At 41.7% G+C, this 22,732-nt stretch overlaps 2 protein-coding genes across 2 annotated transcripts; one reads left to right on the top strand and one right to left on the bottom strand.

The window, feature by feature from the left end:
* Nucleotides 1-775: 775 nt before the first annotated feature.
* Nucleotides 776-10,279, top strand: serinc1 (serine incorporator 1). The gene is made up of 10 exons (XM_063002452.1): nucleotides 776-858; nucleotides 2,593-2,754; nucleotides 2,849-3,042; nucleotides 3,137-3,216; nucleotides 3,358-3,495; nucleotides 4,388-4,557; nucleotides 6,128-6,218; nucleotides 7,268-7,409; nucleotides 7,493-7,717; nucleotides 9,414-10,279. Exons 1-10 carry the CDS (start codon nucleotides 820-822, stop codon nucleotides 9,550-9,552), a joined length of 1,380 nt encoding a protein of 459 aa, XP_062858522.1. The 5' UTR covers nucleotides 776-819; the 3' UTR covers nucleotides 9,553-10,279.
* A 3,836-nt stretch (nucleotides 10,280-14,115) lies between these two features.
* On the bottom strand, nucleotides 14,116-22,315 carry hsf2 (heat shock transcription factor 2). The gene is made up of 12 exons (XM_063002451.1): nucleotides 22,136-22,315; nucleotides 19,819-19,927; nucleotides 19,599-19,726; nucleotides 18,850-18,974; nucleotides 18,633-18,708; nucleotides 18,479-18,540; nucleotides 18,316-18,394; nucleotides 18,054-18,166; nucleotides 17,695-17,958; nucleotides 16,279-16,381; nucleotides 16,096-16,162; nucleotides 14,116-14,738 (listed from the first exon to the last, which is right to left on the bottom strand). Exons 1-12 carry the CDS (start codon nucleotides 22,226-22,228, stop codon nucleotides 14,446-14,448), a joined length of 1,512 nt encoding a protein of 503 aa, XP_062858521.1. The 5' UTR covers nucleotides 22,229-22,315; the 3' UTR covers nucleotides 14,116-14,445.
* Between the last annotated feature and the right edge of the window lie 417 nt (nucleotides 22,316-22,732).

Here is a 22,732-nt window from a genome sequence, read left to right as displayed (position 1 = left end):
CACTGGCCCTGTAGCTGCACGCATTCAGTTTAAAACACTTTTGCTCGCCTACAAAGCCAAAAATGGAGCAGCCCCAAGCTACCTTCGTGGTCTAATCAAACCCCGCTCTGTACCACGAAACCTCCGAGCCACCAACTAGTCTCGCTCGACTTGAGCCGCGACCCAGGACTAGAGGAAGACGAGCATCAAGGCTCTTCTCTGTTCTGGCATCCAAGTGGTGGAATGAACTTCCTCTATCTGTCCGAACATCTGAGTCTCTTGCTGTCTTTAAAAAACGATTAAAAACCTTCATCACCTTTTTACTAAACACTTAAGCTGACTTGTACTTATTTACTAACATTTTGGTTCTAACAGGGCAGTGATAGCTCAGTGGTTAAGGTACTGGACTAGTAATCAAAAGGTTGCCGGTTCAAGGCTCACCACCACCAAGTTGCCACTGTTGGGCCCCTGAGCAAGGCCCTTAACCCTCCATTGCTCAAAAATTGTGTTCAGTCATAATTGTAAGTCGCTTTGGATAAAGGCGTCTGCTAAATGCCGTAAATGTAAACAGGTTCCAGCAGATTTACATTCTTGGACTGTTGTTACTTAAGCTAGAGTAATGTAATGTTCACTATGGAAGCTCTTCTGTAAGTCGCTGTGGATAAGAGCTTCTGCTAAATGCCCAAAATGTAAATGTGTACAATGCAACTGCGTGACGTCACACCTCTAGCTCGAATGTGACGTAATAGTGACTCTTATTTTGAAGTTCCGGTTCGGCTGTGTTACTGTAAACATCACCGCGTCCATCTTCAGTCTCTGTACCGGAGTCCGCAGTGAGAGATGGGCGCAGTTCTGGGTCTTTGTTCTCTGGCGAGCTGGGTAAGTTTTATATTTTATTCTGGTTTATTATTCTGCATTTATCAATAATATATGAAAATAAACACAGATGTGAGAGAAATAAAGTGTCGCTGCATTAGTAGCTGTTATTAGACTCGCTGTCTCATCTGCTGGGTGGGAGAGAGACTCGTGTTTATTATTAAATTACTTTATTTATATAGAAATGTATTCTACAGTTTATGACTTTCTGTTTTTATACATTTATACATCATTGTTTGTTTGTAAATAATATCAGAATATCAATATGTCAGAATATGTCAGTGTTTCTCTGATTGGCTCCTGTGGCCTAACAGCGTTATATAATGTTATTAAACCTTAAATTGTCTAGAATAAACAATCGATCTAACCGTTACTGATCTATATAAGCTGCAGTATTTATATTCTGTATTAATCTGTAGTATTTATCTGGTATTTAAATGTAGAATCAGAGTTATTGTGATCTGGTCTGAGTTGTTATTGTAAATACGCAATAGCCGCTGATGCGGTTAGCTTAGCATGTTGTGCTAACGCCGTGTTGCGCCACACCGACAATCAAACAACAACAAACCAGATCCAGATGTTATATTATATTATATAAGATAAATATTAATAAATTACACTTTCATTTTATCTCTATTTATATTTTCCAAAAAACACATAATACAAAGAACTGATTTATAATGAAATTGTACAACAATCAATTTGATCAGATTTATTTCCTTATTAACTATTTTTCTCTGTTCGTTTTTGTTTAAACATTAATAAAGAATTTAGGAAACATAAAATATTTATATATATATTTCTGTCAAAATCATAATTCAGTTATGCTCTGAAATGGTAAGAACATTTACATTTTCAGTATTTAGCAGACGCTTTATATTCAAAGCGACATACAGTACAGTGACAGTATATGATCTAAGCAGTTGAGGGTTAAGGGCCTTGCTCAAGGGCCCAACTGGACCAGCACCTTAATCACTAAGCTACAGCTAACCCTAACCCTTCTGTATGCTGCTGGAATGTGTAACATTCTGCACATTTTATTCTTCTATAACACAAAACACACACAAACCTTTAATAACATGAGCTGTTTGGTAGAATCATTCTACATATGAGACCAGGTTCACCATGTTTAACCCATCAGGTTCTCATACACATGTTTGGCTGAAATAAAAAGTAAAATTATTTTCTGATGAAGAATAAATACTGGAACTCAGGATTATTTATTTATGATGATTGTAAAGTGATGTTTTACACTTTGGTTCCATTCATGACAGGACGGGTAGTTACTCATTACACAAGATGAATCAGTTCAGGTTTAATTAGTGTCATTAGGTCATTAGTGTCTCCAGTTCACCTCACTTACACGCCTCTGTACTGTGGGAGGAAACCCACACAGACACGGGGAGAACATGCAAACTCCACACAGAATGGACCCGGATCACCCCACCTGGGAATCAAACCCAGGCCCTTCTCACTGCAAAAACTAATTTGTCTAAATTAATGTTGCAAACTTCTCTTATTCTTATTATTTACTGTTCATTCCCACACCTCTATAATGGAAAGTTTTATTCAAATGAGTAAACCTTCATATAAATGAACATGGATGGTGGTTGTAATTAAATATGCAGGACGTTTGTTTTTGTTCAGTTTAAATGTAGTTTTTTGCTCTTATATGATGACGATCTGGATACCCTGGGTAGACAGATGTGACTGAAACACGTCTGTACCCCTCTGCAGGTCCCGTGCCTGTGTGGCAGCGCCCCGTGCCTGCTGTGCCGATGCTGCCCCAGCGGGAACAACTCCACCGTCACCCGCCTCATCTATTCCTTCTTTCTGCTGCTGGGAGTGGGCATCGCCGCCATCATGCTCATGCCTGGCATGGAGGGGCAGCTGAAGAAGGTACCAGTGATACTATCATCTGTATTATATCTTAAATAAATGAAACCACCTGCCCCCTCACAGCTGGATTCATTATGATTGTGTTTTGCTGCAGATTCCAGGATTCTGTGAGGGAGGGATGGGTTCGTCTGTCCCGGGGGTGCAGGGCCACGTAAACTGTGACGTGCTGGTGGGGTATAAGGCTGTGTATCGCGTGTGCTTCGGCATGGCCATGTTCTTCCTCCTCTTCTCTCTCATGATGATCAAGGTGAAGAGTAGCCAGGATCCTCGAGCTGTGGTGCATAACGGGTAACGACAGAGCTGGAGGGTTTACAATCACTGATGATTAAATATAGAGTTTAGATTTGCTTTGTGATTCAGCGTTGTTCTTAATTCTGTGCAGGTTTTGGTTTTTTAAGTTCGCTGCTGCTACTGCTATTACAGTCGGTGCGTTCTTCATCCCCGAGGGCCCTTTTACAACCGGTAATAATCACCAAATACTTAGATTTGTTTAAATAAGGGGACATTTTATTATTATATAATCTAAATCATGTCTAAACGGACGGAGCTGAAGATGCTTTATCTTACAGGAAGGGTTAAACGGTTCCCGTGTGTATTTTGCAGTGTGGTTCTATGTCGGGATGGCTGGAGCGTTTTGTTTCATTCTGATTCAGCTGGTGCTTCTGATCGACTTTGCTCACTCCTGGAATGAGTCCTGGGTGGAGAAGATGGAGGAGGGGAACTCACGCTGCTGGTACGCAGGTACGAGAGGATCCACCTTCACTAAACTAGATAAAACGTTTCACAGGACCCGCCCTGCTCCCCCTACCTACCTGATCAGCTCCTCAGTAGAGAGGATTCTAATAACACCTGGAGTCATAATCGGATTATTTACACGCTCTACTTATGTCACCGCTGTTTTAGCATACTAAGCTAACACAGTTAGCATCAGGACGTTCAAACTGACGCTAGCACGCCGGCTAACGTCTCCCTCCGTGTCCCGAAAGCGCGTAAACTGTCCCTGACGCCCCAATTTATAAATAAACCCACTCGTATAATTCCACCTTTATACAGATTACACATCAACCAGAATTTATTTACATGTGAAAGGAACTCTGTTGGTTGCTCCGCATTTCATTCGTCCGCCATGTTTGTATTTTTTTGTGAGGAAAGTCGTGCCGCACTGAATGCTGGGATTGATCTTCAGCGCTGAGGAGGCGTCGGACGCTCCCTCGTCATTCAGTCAGATCATCACTCAGAATTAAGAACCTCAGTAGGAGCATTTTAAGGGAGCTAAGGATTTAGACACGCCCTCTTCTTTTCTCGGGAGTGTAGGATGATGGGAAATGTGTCTGTGTGTAGAGAGAGAGAGAGAGCGAGAGAGAGACAGGTTATCACTTATTATGAAAGACTCTTGTAGGAATCCTGCACTGTATATAAATCATATTTACATTTTTGAACAGATGATTGGTTATTTATTCTTAATTCCAAGTTCAGCTTCTTACATCAGTGCACCAAACAGTGACAGTAAAACCTCTTCGTCCTCAGTCAGACAGGTTTCACTCCTGTGCTCACGTCCTGTTATATATTACAGTGTGGAAACGTGTCGGTACTATAATCTGACGATACAGAGCATCTCTCTCGTGTCCTGTAGCTCTTCTCAGTGCCACGGCGGTGAACTACGCCATGTCCCTGGTGTGTGTGGTGATGTTCTACGTGTACTACACCCACACTGACGGCTGCGCTGAGAACAAAGCCTTCATCAGCATCAACATGCTGCTGTGTGTGGGAGCCTCCGTCCTGTCTGTGTTACCCAAGATTCAGGTAACGGACCGCTGTCGTGCTCTTATACCACCTGTCTGGTTATAATGGCACTAATTTGAGATTGGGATATGCTTAATAAAATAACTGAGGCTTCATTTCTTATTTATTTATTTTATTTTATTTAACCAGGAAATTAATCTCACTGAGATTTACAATCTCATTTGCAGGAGAGTCCTGGCCAAGATAAGCAGCAACATAGTACATAGTTACACTTACACAAACAACATACGACAAACATGAATACATAATATAGACAATACAATGCTCATTTAAAACAATTACAAACCGTTTTACCTATGTCCATATTCAACAACATGTTTTTAAAATAACTTAAATTCACCAAATCCTGCAATTTTAAAACATTCTGCAGTGTATTCCAGTCTGATGGTGCAGCATGATTAAAAGCCTGTTTCCCTAATTTCGTACGTGCCAAGGGGACCTTAAGAAGATACAAGGTGCAAGAGCGCAGACAATAATTTCCAGGTTCTTTACGATTTATAAAATTGCATAAATATGAAGGTAATAAACCTAAAATAGACTTATAAATTAAAATGTACCAATGAGTTAATCTTCGTGTGGTTAATGAGGACAGAGCTGCTTTTTCATAAAGAACACAATGATGCGTAGAAAACGAACACTTTGTAATGAATCGCAGTGCACTATGATAAACAGTGTCAAGTGAACGTAGATAAGATATGGGTGCATACATATAAATAACATCTCCATAATCAATTTCTGGTAAAAAAGTGGCACAGACAAGCTTTTTCTTTGCTTGAAAGGATAAACATGATTTATTTCTAAAATAAAAGCCTAATTTAACCTTTAATTTCTTTGTGAGCTGAGTAATATGAGCCTTAAAAGTCAAAGAACTGTCTAACACTAAACCCAAATATTTATATGTGGATACAGTTTCAACCACACTCCCCGACAAGGTGATTATTGATGGAAGATTTAGTGGCATCTTATTTGACTTTTTAAACATTATTACTTTTGTTTTATCAGCATTTAAGACCAATTTCAAATTAAAAAGTCTCTGTTGTATAATTTCAAAATTTTCCTGCAGAATACTTACAGCCTGATTTTGAGTTTTAGCTGAACAATAAATAACAGTATCATCAGCATAATAATGAAATCTTGCATTTGGCACATTATCACAGAGACTATTTATGTAAATAGTAAAAAGCAGGGGCCCCAGGACTGACCCTTGAGGTACCCCTTTATCTAGTACCAATGAAGATGATTTAAAACCTTCAACCTGCACACACTGTGTCCTACCAGATAAATAGTTTTCAAACCATAGAATAGAATCCTTAGATACACCGATGTTCAATAATCTAGATTTCATTATTACATGATCAACTGTGTCAAATGCCTTTGACAAATCAATAAACAGTGCTGCACAATAATCACCCTTATCCAACGATAAAATTAAATCATTTATCACTTTTAATGCTGCTGTAGTTGTACTATGTTTTTTTCTAAAACCTGATTGAAACTCAGTTAAAATATTATTCACTGTTAAATAGTCCTTCAATTGCTCACTTACAAAGGTTATGTTTCTGTTGTGCAGGAATCTCAGCCGAGGTCCGGACTCCTGCAGTCGTCTGTGGTCACCCTGTACACCATGTACCTGACCTGGTCCGCCATGACCAACGAGCCTGGTAATAAATCTGAGCACGATTACAGAGTGTACAGTCTGTACTGTGTTTACTCTCCACCGTATCTGATCTCAGACCATTTAGAAAAGCATACACCACAGCAGCGTGGTAAAAAGAACGGGGAACTCAGACCACCACCAAACTCTAGGAGATCCATGAGATCCACCCTTCCACAAAAACAAATAGAGCTAAAAGAGACCAGGCCCCCACTCTCTAGGACTCTCATGCTGTGTGTAATATCAGCCATAACATTGTTTCTACACTCACTGTCCATGTTATCAGCTCCACTTACCATTGAGAAGCACTTTGTAGTTCTACAATTACTGACTGTAGTCCATCTGTTTCTCTACATGCTTTGTTAGCTCCTTTCATGCTGTTCTTCAATGGTCAGGACCAGTGACACTGACATGGTGGTGGTGTGTTAGTGTGTGTTGTGCTGGTATGAGTGGATCAGACACAGCAGCGCTGCTGGAGTTTTTAAACACCGTGTCCACTCACCGTCCACTCTATTAGACACTCCTACCTAGTTGGTCCACCTTGTAGATGTAAAGTCAGAGACGATCGCTCATCTATTGCTGCTGTTTGAGTCGCTCATCTTCTAGACCTTCATCAGTGGTCACAGGACGCTGCCCACGGGGCGCTGTTGGCTGGATATTTTTGGTTGGTGGACTATTCTCAGTCCAGCGGTGACACTGAGGTGTTTAAAAACTCCAGCAGTGCTGCTGTGTCTGATAAACTCATACCAGCACAACACACACTAACACACCACCACCATGTCAGTGTCACTGCAGTGCTGAGAATCATCCACCACCTAAATAATACCTGCTCTGTGGTGGTCCTGACCATTGAAGAACAGGGTGAAAGGGGGTAACAAAGCATGCAGAGAAACAGATGGACTACAGTCAGTAATTGTAGAATTACAAAGTGCTTTTATATGGTAAGTGGAGCTGATAAAATGGAGTGTAGAAACAAGGAGGTGGTCATAATGTTGTGGCTGATCGGTGTAAATTATTACTCGTATCTGACGATGTCTTTACCTTTGTTTTATTTAGACCGTAAATGCAACCCGAGCCTGCTGGGCATTATCGGCTTGAACAGCACCAGCCCGGCCACCCAGGGCCAAGTGGTGCAGTGGTGGGATGCTCAGGGCATTGTGGGATTGATCCTGTTTCTGATGTGTGTTCTGTACTCGAGGTGAGACCCCGGTGTTAAATCGTGATCAGTATTCATCACAGCATGCAGGACGGTTTAGTTTATCAGTGTTTGTTTCATCCCAGCATCCGCAACTCCAACAATTCCCAAGTGAACAAGCTGACGCTGACCACCGACGAGTCGGCTCTGATCGAGGACGGCCCCGCCCCGGACAACTTCAACGACGCAGACAGTTCAAACAGGGCGGTGGATAACGAGAAGGACGGGGTCACGTACAGCTACTCTTTCTTCCACTTCATGCTCTTCCTGGCTTCTCTCTACATCATGATGACTCTCACCAACTGGTACAGGTACGACAAAAATCTGATCCACCACAGAGCTGCAGCATCACACAGTAAAATGTGTTGCTCAGTGTGCTTGTGTCAGAAGGCTTTACTACTCTGGATGATTTGTTATAATTGTTAAAACTATATATTTGCAGAAAATACAGAAATACATCGAGCAGGTAGAACATTATGACCACCTACAGGTGAAGTGAATAACACTGATCATCTCTTCATCACGGCACCTGTAAGGGGGGGGGGGTATATTATATTAGGCAGCAGGTGAACATTTTATCCTCAAAGTTGATGTTAGAAGCAGGAAAAATGGACGAGCGTGAGGATCTGAGGACCAGATTGTGATGCTAGACGACTGGGTCAGAGCATCTCCAAACCTGCAGCTCTTGTGGGGTGTGTCCCGGTCTGCAGTGCTCAGTATCTATTAAAAGTGCTCCAAGGAAGGAACGGTGGTAAACCAGCAACAGGGTCATGGGCGACCGAGGCTCATTGATGCCCGTGTGGTCCGATCCAACAGATGAGCTCAAACTGCTGAAGAAGTTCATGCTGGTTCTGATAGAAAGGTGTCAGAATACACAGAGCGCAGCAAAAGGGGGACCAACACAATATTAGGAAGGTGGTCACAGTGTTATGCCTGATCGGTGTATAGTAAACATAGTAAACAGGATCAGCAGTGTGTGATATAGAGCTCTAGGTTATGCAGCAAGACTACGATCCAAAATAGAAGAGCAAGTCCACTTTTAAAGGATGAACCAGCAGAACCAAAGCTTTCAGATTGGACTATTCAAGGTCCTGATTTAAACCCAGTTAAGAGGGCGGCACGGTGGGTAGCGCTGTCGCCTCGCAGCAAGAAGGTCCTGGGTTCCATCCCCAGGCGGGGCGGTCCGGGGCCTTTCTGTGTGGAGTTTGCATGTTCTCTCCGTGTCTGCTTGGGTTTCCTCCGGGTGCTCTGGTTTTCTCCCACAGTCCAAAGATGTGCAAGTGAGGTGAATTGGAGATAGTAAATTGTCCATGACTGTGATAGAATCTTGTGTAATGAGTAACGACCCGTCCTGTCATGAATGTAACCAAAGTGTAAAACATCACGTTACAATCCTAATAAACAAACAAACCCAGTTAAGAAATAAATTAAAGCAAAAACCCCTCTGTTAAGCAGCCTAGAGCGACAGTGGCAGGAAAACACTCCCCAGATATTACAAGGAAGAAGCAATAAAGCTTAGCATGTCTCTCCATACATGATACGGCTCTGTGTGGGAATCCAGCGCTGGCAGGTGATAAGAAGCGGCGCAGATCGTAGATGTGTCGGAGGGGGCGTGTGGTGATCCGGCTCTCATGATCAGATCAGGGGTCGTGCAAGCAGCAGCAGATTCACCATCGGGAATTCCCCCGTCTCTGTGCAGCGCCATCGATCAGCCAGCAGAGGGCGTAACTGCAGCACTTATGAGGAATCCCTGTTCAGCCGTTGTCCCGCCTCTCGTGTTTGTATAGGTGCCCGGCAAGCTGCTAACAGAGCTGATATTACCGCTGTGCCACCTGAGTGCCCTCTGTTTTGTGCTTTATATGTATAATACTGTACAGATTCTCTGAGGATCCAAAACCATTTAGTTTAACACAAGTGTAAGTGAATACTTTCTTACAGCTCTGTATCGGTGGATCTGTTATGGATAAATTTTATGATGATATAATAATAACTCTCCTGTACTTTCAGCCCCGACTCCAACTATGAAGTGATGACCAGTAAGTGGCCGTCCGTGTGGGTGAAGATCTCGTCCAGCTGGATCTGCATCTCTCTGTACGTCTGGACCCTGGTCGCTCCGCTCGTCCTCACCAACCGTGACTTTGACTGATGAGCCTGAAGAGGGATTGAACCTCGCCCCTCGCCCCTCAGTGTTATGAATATGTGTGTGTGTGTGTGTTTCAGACCGGGGCGGGTGATCGGTGATTGTAAATAGCTGTATTAGGCCGTGCATTCCGCTATTATTAGCTCTGTTCAGGTTTTACTGCATGTGATGATGTGATATTTATTTGTGGTGATAATAGAATTATTATAAAGATAAATAAATAAAACTGTACTGTTACATTAGCCAGAAGATTTGTGAAGCTCTGTGGTTCCTGCACTTCATTTAGTTCATTCCTGTAAAATGAGCAGAATTAATCCAGTATTGCTGATTGGTGCTTTTTCATTTTTAATATTTATTATTTATGAAAGCACATGGATATGAGATGTGTGATGTTTCAGGAACATGCTACTGTAGGTTGGTTTGATGCATGCCGATGATTCCAGGCCTTTAGTTAGGACTGTATATGTTACAGTGCTAAGACTTATTTGCAACTTGCACAGGTTAGTTTAGTTTAGAAATGTTTTGCATTGATTTAACCTCACCTGTGACCTCATGGCACTGTTAGATGTTTTTATTTGCTTTTACACCTTTATATCATGTAGTCGTGAGTTCCCATCCCGCTGGAGTTCACTGTAGTAGCTGCTGTTAGTACTGGACTGATAACTGATGCTTGTGTGGTTATTGTACTAGTGCCATGTAATCACGTCTTACTGATTAAAGGTTTAAAACCCAACTAGTCGTGTGGTGGATTTTCTAAAGCAGGTTTTAACCATAGAAACCTGGGATATTTCACTTCATTATCAGTTACAGGCAAAGTAATGGGTAATTATAAGCTTGTATGGGAAAACATGCCATATATTTTTTTTTATAAAGATAAACATTTATTGCTTTAATGTATGGTGTGAAACATCTGTGGTTGTACAAACAGTGTAGTATAGTTTGCAGTAGCCGACTGCATCTCTTCACCTGCACGAGGTGAGTTCATATGTGGATCAGCTGTGTGTATGGAAAGACACACCCTTATCAACGCATTATTCCTCGACTCTGCAGCGGCATCAATCAGCCAGCACAGGTCATAACTGCAGCAGTCATGAGGTCCCGTCCGGCTCCCACCCTGTACGAACAACAGCCAATCGTTGTTCATGTAGCTGCCCAGCCGGATGGCAGAGCCAATGACAGTTGGGTTAACATTTTCTCTTTAGCCAATCAACAGTGTAGAAAAGATTTGGGTTCCAAAAACTGCACTGTGTCCAATTATTGTGTTGCTAGAACTGCAGAACTGACGTTGCTTTAAGATGGTTGGGTCAGCAAATATGACTTCAATCCCAAAAATGTTTTAAAAATCAAACACCTAAATAATTACTATAAATTACCGATTTGATAACAGAAGATATAAACAGTTGTAAGTAAATGTGGTCAGTATTTGTCCAGTTCCATGTACTAAATGTCCTTGATTTTATAGATGATTTTTGATTACAAGAAACACGTTCTTGAAGTGTCTGAAGAGCTGCTCCTAAATCTTCTCCTCTCTGGTCCTCTTTGTTAACAGTTTTGTCTCTTCATTCCTTCTGATATCTGATTAGAATCTCAGGCTACATGAGGAGATGTTTTGAACTTCTGGACGGTCCTTCCCGTCTGAATGTTCCTCCAGCTCTAGTGTAAGTACATTTTTACTGTTTGCTGTTTTCTGTTCTGTTTTCTTCTTTCTAAACTTTTTGTTTTACTGCCTCGCTGTGCAGCTTCTTTTTCATTCCAGTTTTGATGATGAACTCTTTAGTCTTAGAGCTTTATTCTTCTAAACCTTTGTGCTCTTCCTCATCTTCCCCAGCGAGTGCCAAGAGGAAGGGATTTACCCATGGAAGGCCTTAATGGTATTGATGGGCATGGGTTAGTTTAACCGGAGGCGTCTCATTTGTTTCTTTTGGCGGCTCCTGTATATGTATTAGGGGCCCGACCACAGTGGATCCGGTCCACCTGACTTTGAGTGAGTTTTTACACTGGATGCCCTTTCTGACACAAGTTCTTTATGTTTATCTGGGCATGGAACTGGCACGGAGAGCGCACGGCTGTTTCGACCAGCCCTCCTGACACTAGCCAATCATGTCTGTGCAAATGTTCGTTAGTTACAGTGGTGTTCAAAAAAATAGCAGTGATTTTAAAAAAGCGAATAAAGCACAAAATCATTATAATAACTTTTATTTCCATAAATGCAAATGCACTGAAAATACTCCACTTTCAATTCTAAATCAAAACATTAACAAAATTTAGTCAGTTTGTGTTCATCCTTTACAGAACATTAAGAAAAATGAATATTAGGCTGTTCAAAAAAATAGCAGTGCAGCATTTTTCTTTAAAAACTCAAAAAATGTATCTATAACATGAAAAATTTTTTGAGGTTTCACTTTACTTTAAATTACTAAACTAATATTTAGTGGCAGAACAATTGTTTCTGAGATCTGTGTTGCATGGAGTCGACCAACTTCTGGCACCTCTGAACAGGTATTCCATTCCAGTCCAGGATGAAACATGTTTCAGACGTCAGAACACAAGTTCTCTCTGGGATTGAGGTCAGGGGATTGTGCTGGCCACTATTACCTCAATCTTGTTTGTCTGTAACCAAGATGTTTTGGGTCATTGTCATGTTAAAACACCCATTTTAAGGACATTTCTTCTTCGACATAGGGCAACATGATCTCCTCAAGTATTCTGATATATTTAAACTGATCCATGATCCCTCGTATGTGATAAATAGACGTAACACCACGGTATGATAAACATCCCCATATCATCATGTTGTACCAGCATGCTTTACTGTCTTCACAGTGTACTCTGGCTTGAATTCAGTGATCGGGGGTCGTCTGACGTACTGTCTACGGCCACTAGACCCAAATAGAACAATTTTGCTTTCACCAGTCCACAAAATGTTCAGCCATTTTTCTTTGGACCAGTCAATGTGTTCCTTGGCAAATGTTAACCCATTCAGGACGTCTTTTTCTTAACAACGGGACTTTGCAGGAGTTCTTGCTGGTAAATTGGCTTCATTTAATTATCTTCTGTACTCACTGGTAAATTTAGATGTTCCTTGATCTTTCTGGAGGTGATCACTGGCTTAGTATTTGCTATTTTGGCTATTCTTCGATCCAATTGAACAGTAGTTCCACGCTTCCTTCTGCATCTTTCAGGTTTTGGTTGTCACTTCAAGGCATTTGAAATCATTTTAGCTGAGCAGCCAATAATTTGCTGCACTTCTCTGTATGTTTTTTCTCTCTACAATCAACTTTTTAATCAAAGTACGCTGTTCATCAGAACAATGTCTGGAACAACCCATTTTACCCAGTATTTCAGAAGGAAATGTGCTATGACCAACCTGTGCAACATTTGCCCCCCTCCTACCTTAAATAAGGGCCAAAATTGACACCCGTTCTTCTGCAGAATGAATGACTTCACCAATTGAACTCCTCACTGCTATTATTTTGAACAACCCCCTTTCAATCAATGCTTCGATTACTCATAATGAGCGGCATGCACGTCCTAATTGTTGGGTTTGTTTTGTTTTCATTACTCTACTACACTTTCAAGTCAATTTTTTGCTATGTAGAAATAGCATTTCTACTAAAAACAGTGATTTATCAGGTTAATGGTGTTGGACTGCTATTATTTTGAACACCACTGTAAGCCTATTTTTCCCATAAGAAATAATGTAAACAGAATTAATCCATGCCAGACCTCCCAAACCCCCCCTTACCCCTAACCTCTCTAATGTCTTAAATGCTCGTTTTTGTTAAAATACAAGTATATTTTCCCTTAATCTTAAATTATAGAATAGATAATACTGTAATAAACAATAATAAACAACAATACGCAATAATAATGTACAAACACACATCACATTTCAGTACAGTACGTGTGCTGCACCATACACCATAATACATTTCCTTCTTTATATATATAACATGTATCTACCAGAAACAACAATAATTCTCATATTTCTCTATTATTTCCTTCTTTATTTCAGTAATGTTGTATTTTGTAGGTGTAATTGCACGAAAGAAAGAATACTTTACTGAGCCGACTTCCTTTTTCTCTCTCACTCACTGTCCCCTCTGTCTGATACACAGTGACACCGCAGGAGTAATTATACAACAACAAAAAACGCTTCCTCTGCACCTTCTTTCTCTGGGTACATTTTAATATTGAATTTTACAAAATATAAAGAAAACACTGGAAAAACACTGTCCGAATGTTCGCTCACTGTATATATATATATATATAGAGAGAGAGAGAGAGACGGTCAGAGTGAACTTGTTTGTGACGTCATGTGTTTCGTGAATTTCGGTTTGTAATCTGAAATTTGTTCGTACGTTAAGTTGAAAAAGATCGTTCATAACCCGAAATATTCGTATGGTAAACCGTTCGTAACTCAAGGGTCTACTGTACTATTATATACAGTTATTACAGTACCAGAGCAGAAAAAATAACTGCTGGTTTTGTATTAAAAGTCTCTGGAGAAGAACCCCGGACGACCCTGTTAATTCTGACTAGGTTTGAATAACAGACATAAACCACCACTGACTGTTTTACAGCTTCTTTAATGTTAGTAACAAGCTCAGGCTACTGACAGCATAACAGGAAGAGCAAATCACTGCACCGTTTAAACATTATGGTAATAATAATAATAAGAGTAACTGGTTTATACGGAGATCAACATAAACCCACATCATCATCATCACCATCATCACACAATCCTGCGATATATAAAAAAGATAATAACACGAGTCTGGATCCGTGACAGTAACAGGAGGCGTAAATGAAATAAAGGAATGTCGTGACTAAAAATGTATAGATCATCATTTTGATGAGTATGTACAGAGAAGCTCTGGTCCGTTTTGTTCTCCTGTATCAGATGTTGAGTTGGGGCATGTCGACGGGAGGCAGGTTCGAGTCCAGTTCACACAGGTAGAAGAGCGTCTCCTCGCTGGCCTCGGCCTCGGTGAGGGGTTCCAGCCGGATCATGGAGCTGCGCCGGGTCTCCTCCAGGGGCGAGTTCAGCAGGTCCACGGCCTCCTCGATGTTCCTCTTCACTGAGGACGGGCTGAGATCCACGGGCTGCGGTGAGGAGACGGAGGGTAGAGGACTGCAGCCGTCCAGGAACGCCAGCATGGGGTAAGAGGTGTACTGAATCAGCCGCTTATCTAAAGGGAATACAAACAACAACAACAACAATCTCATGTCAGCCACTGACCTGTCAAACTACAGGATCTGTGTGTAACCCTATCTCTCTCTCTACACAGACACATTTCCCATCATCCTACACTCCTGAGAAGAGGGCGTGTCTAAATCCTTAGCTCCCTTAAAATGCTGCTACTGAGGTTTTTAATTCTGAGTGATGATCTGACTGAATGACGAGGGAGCGTCCGACGCCTCCTCAGCGCTGAAGATCAATCCCAGCATTCAGTGCGGCACGACTTTATTCACAAAAAACTACAAACATGGTGGACGAACAACATGGCGGAGCAACCAACAGAGTTCCTTTCACATGTAAATAAATTCTGGTTGATGTGTAATCTGTATAAAGGTGGAATTATACGAGTGGGTTTATTAGTAAATTGGGGCGTCAGGGAGAGTTGAAGCGTTTTCGGGACACGGAGGGAGACGTTAGCCGGCGTGTTAGCGTCGGTTTGAACGTCCTGATGCTAACTGTGTTAGCTTAGTAAGCTAAAACTGCAATGACGTAAGTAGAGCGTGTAAATAATCCGATTATGACTCCAGGTGTTATTAGAATCCTCTCTACTGAGGAGCTGATCAGGTAGGTAGGGGGAGCAGGGCGGGTCGATAGGTTCTCACACAGACCCTCAGTGTGTTGGATTAATAATAATTAATATTTCTAACTGCCCTTCCAGTTCACTGAGTACATTTAGAGGACTACGCATAATGGCTGTAGTTTCACATGTTCTCTGCAGAGCCTCTTAGCAGAGTCACCTGGATGAGCAACTCGTTCATGGTTCACACTGAACAGTTTAGTGCTGGAACCAAAGAAATGTTGTTAGAACAGAACTGACTGTCTTGCAGCGTGAAAGATGGGATGGTCAGGGTTGCAGTGGGTCCAGATTTCCCCAAATTGCCAGACCCAATGCAGTAACACACCCTGGACGGGTCACCAATATCACTGTGCCTCGGCCACCCCACCCTCAGACACAGCCAGTCATGTCTGTATGTACAGTACAGTATATGCGTGACCGGTCGGTAGCACTGCTGGGGATTCGAACCCTGGATCCCTACAGTAGTGGACCGGCGCCACTCAAGTGTCAGAGCTGCATTCTGTCAGTGATAAACAGACCGATAATGTTGGGTTAGCTTCAACCTCCTCTCAAACCATTACACGTAATGTGAACGGGTCCTGCAGCGCTGCAGTTTTATTTTATATCCTCACTCTAATGTTGCTCTAACGTTGTTCTGACGTTGCTGTAACGTTGTCAGCTGCAGTTATGAAGTTCACTTCAAAGCCCCGAAGCTTGTGATAACGTCTATACTAATCTGTGACGTACGTACCTGCGGCGTCGTTTACGTTCTTGTCTTTGGCAGGAAGGACGTCGTCTTTTAAATGTGAACTGATTTCCTGTAGAAGAGGAAGAGGATAAACACGACTGAGTAAAATCTGAGTATCTGATCACGACACACACACACACACACACACACACACACACACACACACACACACACACACAGTCGTACCTCTAATATACTGGAGTCAGCACTGAACTGTTTCCCGTACAGCATGGCCTGGAAGTCCTCCAGGGTGCAGTCGATACTGTCCAGATAATCCATCAGCTCCACTCTGATGAACACACAGCACACGATACCTCAGTCAGGCTTCACCGTACCAGTTCTGGAGCAGGAACGGTTTTATTTTCCAGGATTTTTTACGTGACCCAGGCAAAACAAACAGTGCATCTTACCTTCCCTATACTCGATGTACCATAAAGCCTCCACAAGGGGGCGTTCATGTGCAAGTGTGTTTATTTATTATCATCTTTCTCTGTGACCCATTTTAAGCATGACCGACTGTGGACGTGTTTAGGTGGTGCAAGAGAAAAATGATCATTTACACTAGAAGTATTAATACATAATCAAGGTAGGTATATTTAGGGCATTATTGCCAGTAGTCATATTCCAATATTCCAAGAGTTCTGTACTACTGTGGAGAAATTTCATTTACTGTGTGCGGTGGAGGAGACGTTTAATGTTTATTTTGGCGTGATGGTATAGTGGGATTACTGTGAGTCTGAAGCTCTGCTGGTGGTTACTGGAGCAGCACTGGTGCAGAACTGGGCTCTAGAACTTTAGTTAATTACACATAAAACACTAAGAACAGAGCGAGCCTCCCGACAAAATAAAGCCTCTCACTCATGTAAACAGAGAGACGTGCGCCAGCTAGTGGATGATTACTGAACTACTGGTCTCGGTTCTCGTCTCGTTTTAATTTTAAACAGTTTTTTCAGGTTTTCCAGATTTTGTCTGTTAAATTTGAAATCTGTTATATGGAGGTTCCTCTGTAATTTAGGTTTTCTTAATGACCCTGGAAATGAGACCACTGTTCCAAGCTGAAAGCTGATCTGTTGCTGTGTGTCCTAAATTATTTACAATCCCGCGTTGAGAAATGTTCTTTTTGTACTGATCGATTCTCTGATGTAGTTTGGAACGCGGTGGTGAGCCACGCCCCATCATCGCTTGTACAGACTGATCCTGATCCAGGTGGAGCCTTTTATACCCGATCATGATTCCCTCACCTGGTACCAACTCACCTGCTCACTGTGGAACCTTTCAAACACTGGAACTTCAACACTCCATCAACTTTTCACTCTTATTCCACCTCCGTCCAGACTTTTATGGAGTCTGTTACAGCATCAGATTCTAAACATGTTTCTATTTACAAACTTACAGGTGAAGTTGATCAGTGAAACATTAAAAATAAAATAAAAATGTAAGAGAATTAAACACATCACAGATTCCTATCGTTACTGCGCTTTAGTAAACGTCCCAACTTTTTTGGAAATGTGGTTTGTATATACAGTGATGTGACTCGTATATCTTGGGCTTTACCCTGAACTCTGGTGAACTCTGGTGAACTCTGGTGAACTCTGTACTCACCTGCCGAGCAGGTTGATGTTCTGAGAGATGGCGGCGCTGTCGTTCAGGATGGAGTCCATCATCTTCACAGGGTCCTCCTGATTCAGACCACAAAAGGAGGAGAGGTCGAGCTGCAGGGTGCTGCTGGTGTGGGGGGGGCTGAGGGTGCTCACCGAGGTTTGGTCCTGAGTCTGGATGGTAGCGTGAGCGGGAACTGTTCCGTACGTGTTCAGGGTTTCTGGTGTCGTGCTGTCGTCACTCCTGACATCCACCATCTCAATCTCACTGCAGGATCACAAACACAAACATGGCCGAACAGATGAGAGAGAGCTGCATCACCTGAGGAGTCAAAAATCAATCACCTGTCGACCAGATCTTACCCCTCATCCGTGGGTCTGGCTGGGTCCACGGTGACCTCAGCGTCCTGGTCTGTGATACAGATGATCACGTCGTCAGTCACGTCTGAGCTGCTTTTCATGCCGTTTGCTCCAGACTAACAGAGAACAAGAATGATTATAATAATAACCGACATTTATAATAAATAAATAAATACATAAATACACGTCATCATCAACCAGAAACACACGAGGACTCCAGGAACAAGTGTAGTCCTACACTGACAGATCGAGACGTCGTACGTACTTTACTGTGCTCCACCGGTTCTTCGTAGATCTCAGAGATGTATTTGGATTTCTTTCCGTTGCTGCTCAGTAACAGCGGCCTGAATGAAAGAGAGAGATGAGATGTATAGGAGTTAAATGTAAAGCCGTACTCATGCCTGTGTGACCCGGTGTGGTAACGGTACCTTTTACGCTTCAGGTTTAGCAGCCGGTTGTTCTGGACCAGCGTGAGAATAAACTGTACAAGCTAAGAGGGAATAAAAGAAAGGACAGGCGTTACAGCAGAACTGAATCATGGGTAATGAGGAGTGTAGACGTGATCGGGATTTAATGACGTACCTCTTTTATAGCGTGTTGCTGATGTGCATGTTTGTGTCTCAGCTCTGACATCTCCCTCCACAGAGCCTCGTTCTCACTGAGGAGATCAAAACCATCCACATCACCACGTTATCATGATAATAAACATCTACAGTAGTCATGTGAACGCCTGAAGTCACTTTCTGCCTGCTGTGCCACACTGAATAAGAAAGTGTAAGAAAACTGTTGTGATCGTTACCGTTTCAGGGTGGCGAGTCTGGCGTCCATGTTCTCCTGCCGGTCGTGTACAGTCTGAACACTGGAGAGGATTTTGGACAGGTCCTCCTGCCTCAGTTTGTTCTCCTCTGGTCTGGTACTGGACACCTGAAATACAAAAGCATTTTACACGTTTATATTTACATCATTCTGAGGATCCTGATTTTTGTTCTGTATGTTTAAAAGCTCCACCATGCTATCTTTAGACCTGAACTTTGTTCCCTCTTTAATAATGATGAACCCTTTTATAAAAAAACAGAACTGCAGGAACAGCTTTAACATCATCAAACTTAATACCGAAGTGACTCTCAGGTGGAGCTGAACATGGTGGAGCTGAACATGGTGGAGCTGAACATGGTGGCTATAACTATATTCTAAATCCACGGGGAAAAAAATCACAGATTTCAGGGATTTATAAAGAAAAGAGCCACATTTCACGTCAGTCATTAAATTTCACTCATAAATTAAATGATAGAATAAATGAAGCTAGAACACACAGCACAGCTACATTAATAGTTGAATGTAAACCCAGAACATCCAGCGATGGTGCGAGGCTTCATGTTTTGTCTCAAATACCAAAATCCTCCTCCGTGTTTTCCCCCAAATTCTAAATGAGCTGAGATGCACTGAAATATAATTTTATTATACTGTACATGTGTAGACGAATAAATGATAATAAAGACGTTCTGTTCTATGATCACAAACCGAATTCTGTCCATCATCAGTACTGACCTTCCTCTTTATGTTCTCCAGCAGGTCGTCTCGGCCGTGTCTGAAACACGGATGCTGGAATTCGATCGGTCCGTCACGCTCCTGCTTCACGATGCTCGTGTCCATGTGCATCGCCTTCCGAAATCCATCTGAGAAACACAGGGACAGAACGAGAAGATTAGAACATAATCAGAGGTAAATAATAAAATACAAATGTTTCTCGTGTGTGAACATCACTCACACATGTTGAGCTGTCGAACAAAACTGGCCATGTTATTGTGCTTAAAGAACTTGGGCAGGATTTCTTTAGAGAATCGCTGTTCATCCAGCACCAGGAAACTGTTCCCCTCCTGTAAGAAACAATCTGAGTGAATACGGGCCGTTCTACTGAATCTATATGTAGACATTTATTTAAAAATTTACTTTAAAATGTATTTTTAATAGAGTAAAGTTTCCTGCACATTCATCTAACAGCAAATGTAGTTAGATGGGGCAGTGATAGCTCAGTGGTTAAGGTACTGGACTAGTAAACAGAAGGTTGCCGGTTCAAGCCCCACCACCACCAAATTGCCACTGTTGGGTCCCTGAGCAAGGCCCCTAACCCTCAATTGCTCATCGTGTTCCGCTCATTGTGTAAGTGGCTTTGGATAAAAGCGTCTGCTAAATGCTGAAAATGTAAAATGTAAATGTAGGATCTATCATTTAAAGCATTCACGTCCCCTCTCTCTAACCCGACACTTTAGAATGAAATATAATAAATATAAGAGTAAAATCAGTCAGAAATGCTTTTCTCCTGCAGCGTTCGGTGACTCCAGATCACATCTGTGTTTTTAATCTTTATTTTATATCAGAAATGTAGAAGAATGTGGTTCAAATCCCCTCAGTCCTGTTACCCTCACATATTCATCCTCCTGATCATAAACATGTCAGAATATTCTCATCAATCAGCTCACATTTAGAACAGAAATGTTCATTATCTGTATCTACTGAAGCTCACGGGAAGAGCATTAGTAGGTTCTCCCTTTTCCCTCCTGTATGTTTGATCAAATTGTATCTCCACGTTCATTCCTGTTACCCACGTTTATTCTTAGTTCTTATTTGTTTATTTTTATATAAAAAGAATTTTTTTGATAAATCACTAGACTGTGCCTGGTCTTCTGGTGCTTTAGCATGTTCTCCATGCTGCTATATTTCATGTATTTACTAATTCTAGGTTAAAATTAGAACTCTCAGTCCTGTTACTCATGTACACTCATCTTCCACTCAGAAACCTTGTAGAAATGAAACAAAGGTGCCCGAGATTCGACCCAAACACATTCTGAGTAGGTAAGTGTGTCTGTTATTAGATTCAGTGTTAAACAAAGATTAAAAAAAGACATTTAAATTAAATTCAGTTACTGCACGCTAATGGCACACATTTGATGGAACGGCATGTTTAAAATGTTTGGTAGACAGAGGCAGCCAGAGAGGGCATGAGGTCACATCCCCCAAAAATATACAGTGGTGGTGCTGCCCACTTCAATTTCACACATTGGCCACTTTATCAGAAACGGCACATTTGCCCGCACGGTTCGGTGTTGGTGACCCTGTGCCCACTGTGACCCTTTCACACTGCTCGTTACCCTACGGCGCAGTTGCATCAGAGCCCTGCCCATCAGTTAATGATACTAAATGATAATCAGCTCTCTAATCCTGCCCCCTTGGCTGCTATAACAGCCTCCACTCTTCAGGGAAGGCTTTTCACCATGTTTTGGAGTGTATCTGTGGGAACTTGTTCAGTCAAAAGAGCTTTTGTGAGATCATTTACACAGCTGAGGCAATTTTAGTATCTGCAATCATCCTGACGGCATGTCTTTGTACTGTGGGAGGAAACCCACACAGACATGGGAGAACATGCAAAACTCCACCTGAGAATCGAACCCAGGACCTTCTTTTTGTGAAGCAACAGTGCTACCCCTATGGCATATCACGGTGCCGCCCTTATGGCACTTTGCAGACACTCTTTTACAAAGCAGTTTACAGATGTGACCACGCAAAACAATGCAAGCAATTGAGGGTTAGGGGTCTTGCTCAGGGGCCCGACAGTGTCAACCTGGCACTAATGGGGCTTAAACTGGCAACCTTGTGATTGTTAGTCCAGTACCGTAAACACTGAACTAATCCTAACGCTGCCCCTGCAGGATCTGATACTAAACCACAGGCCTGGATCACAGTGAAGGTTCTGATTCATCCCAAAGATGTTCAGAAGGGTTGAGATCAGGTCTCTGTACTAAACCACGTGTTTATTATATAAATAATAATAATGTATATTTAGTGCATAGATCGAGGCCCATACAGACACATGGGTTAGTGGTGTCGGTGTGGAGCAGCTCCAGCGGCCTGTATCGAACCCTGTCCATCACTAATGATGTGTAGAATGTAAACACGGTTATTAATAACCCGCTTTACTTTCGGTTATCAGTTACTATGCGTTATATGAGACTGTTGCTTAGCAACAAGCGAGCACTAACAGTCGTGGCTGATTAGCCAGTGATGCTAACGAGATTAAAAGCTCTGACCTGACTCCAGCAGATAAACTCATTGGTGTCGGAATCTTCCACCAGAGTCCACAGCTTGGTCAGGAACGCGGGGACGTTGGAGTTGTGTTTCATGTTGCTGGTGTTTATACAGCAGGTGTTTAGATCGAGTACCGTTAGCCTGTTAGCTGCTAAGAGACAAACACACCAGTCAGGGTAAATAACCACACACGTGTCCACGCCACGTCCGGCGTATGCTGATTGGTTCGCCACGATGCTACGTAATCGTGACGTTTACCAAGCACGTGTACTATTGTGCAATGCAGCATGATGCATGAACCTGTGTTTATTTATTTATTATTTATTTATTATTTATTATTTATTTATTATTTATTTATTATTTATTTATTTATTTATTTATTATGTATCTAGTTAATATTTTTTATGTATTATGATGTATTATGTACTTAGCTATTATGTATTTATGATGTATTTGTTTATTATTATTATTAATATTTTATTTATTTATTTACTATTTATTTATTATTAATTTTATTATGCATGAACCTGTGTTTATTTATTATTATTTATTTATTTATTATTAATTAATTTATTATTATTTATTTATTTATTATTTAT

The sequence above is a fragment of the Trichomycterus rosablanca genome, chromosome 9 (assembly GCF_030014385.1).
Source record: "Trichomycterus rosablanca isolate fTriRos1 chromosome 9, fTriRos1.hap1, whole genome shotgun sequence".
Classification (NCBI taxonomy): Eukaryota; Metazoa; Chordata; class Actinopteri; order Siluriformes; family Trichomycteridae; genus Trichomycterus; species Trichomycterus rosablanca.
This window is presented reverse-complemented; position numbering and strand designations above follow the sequence as displayed.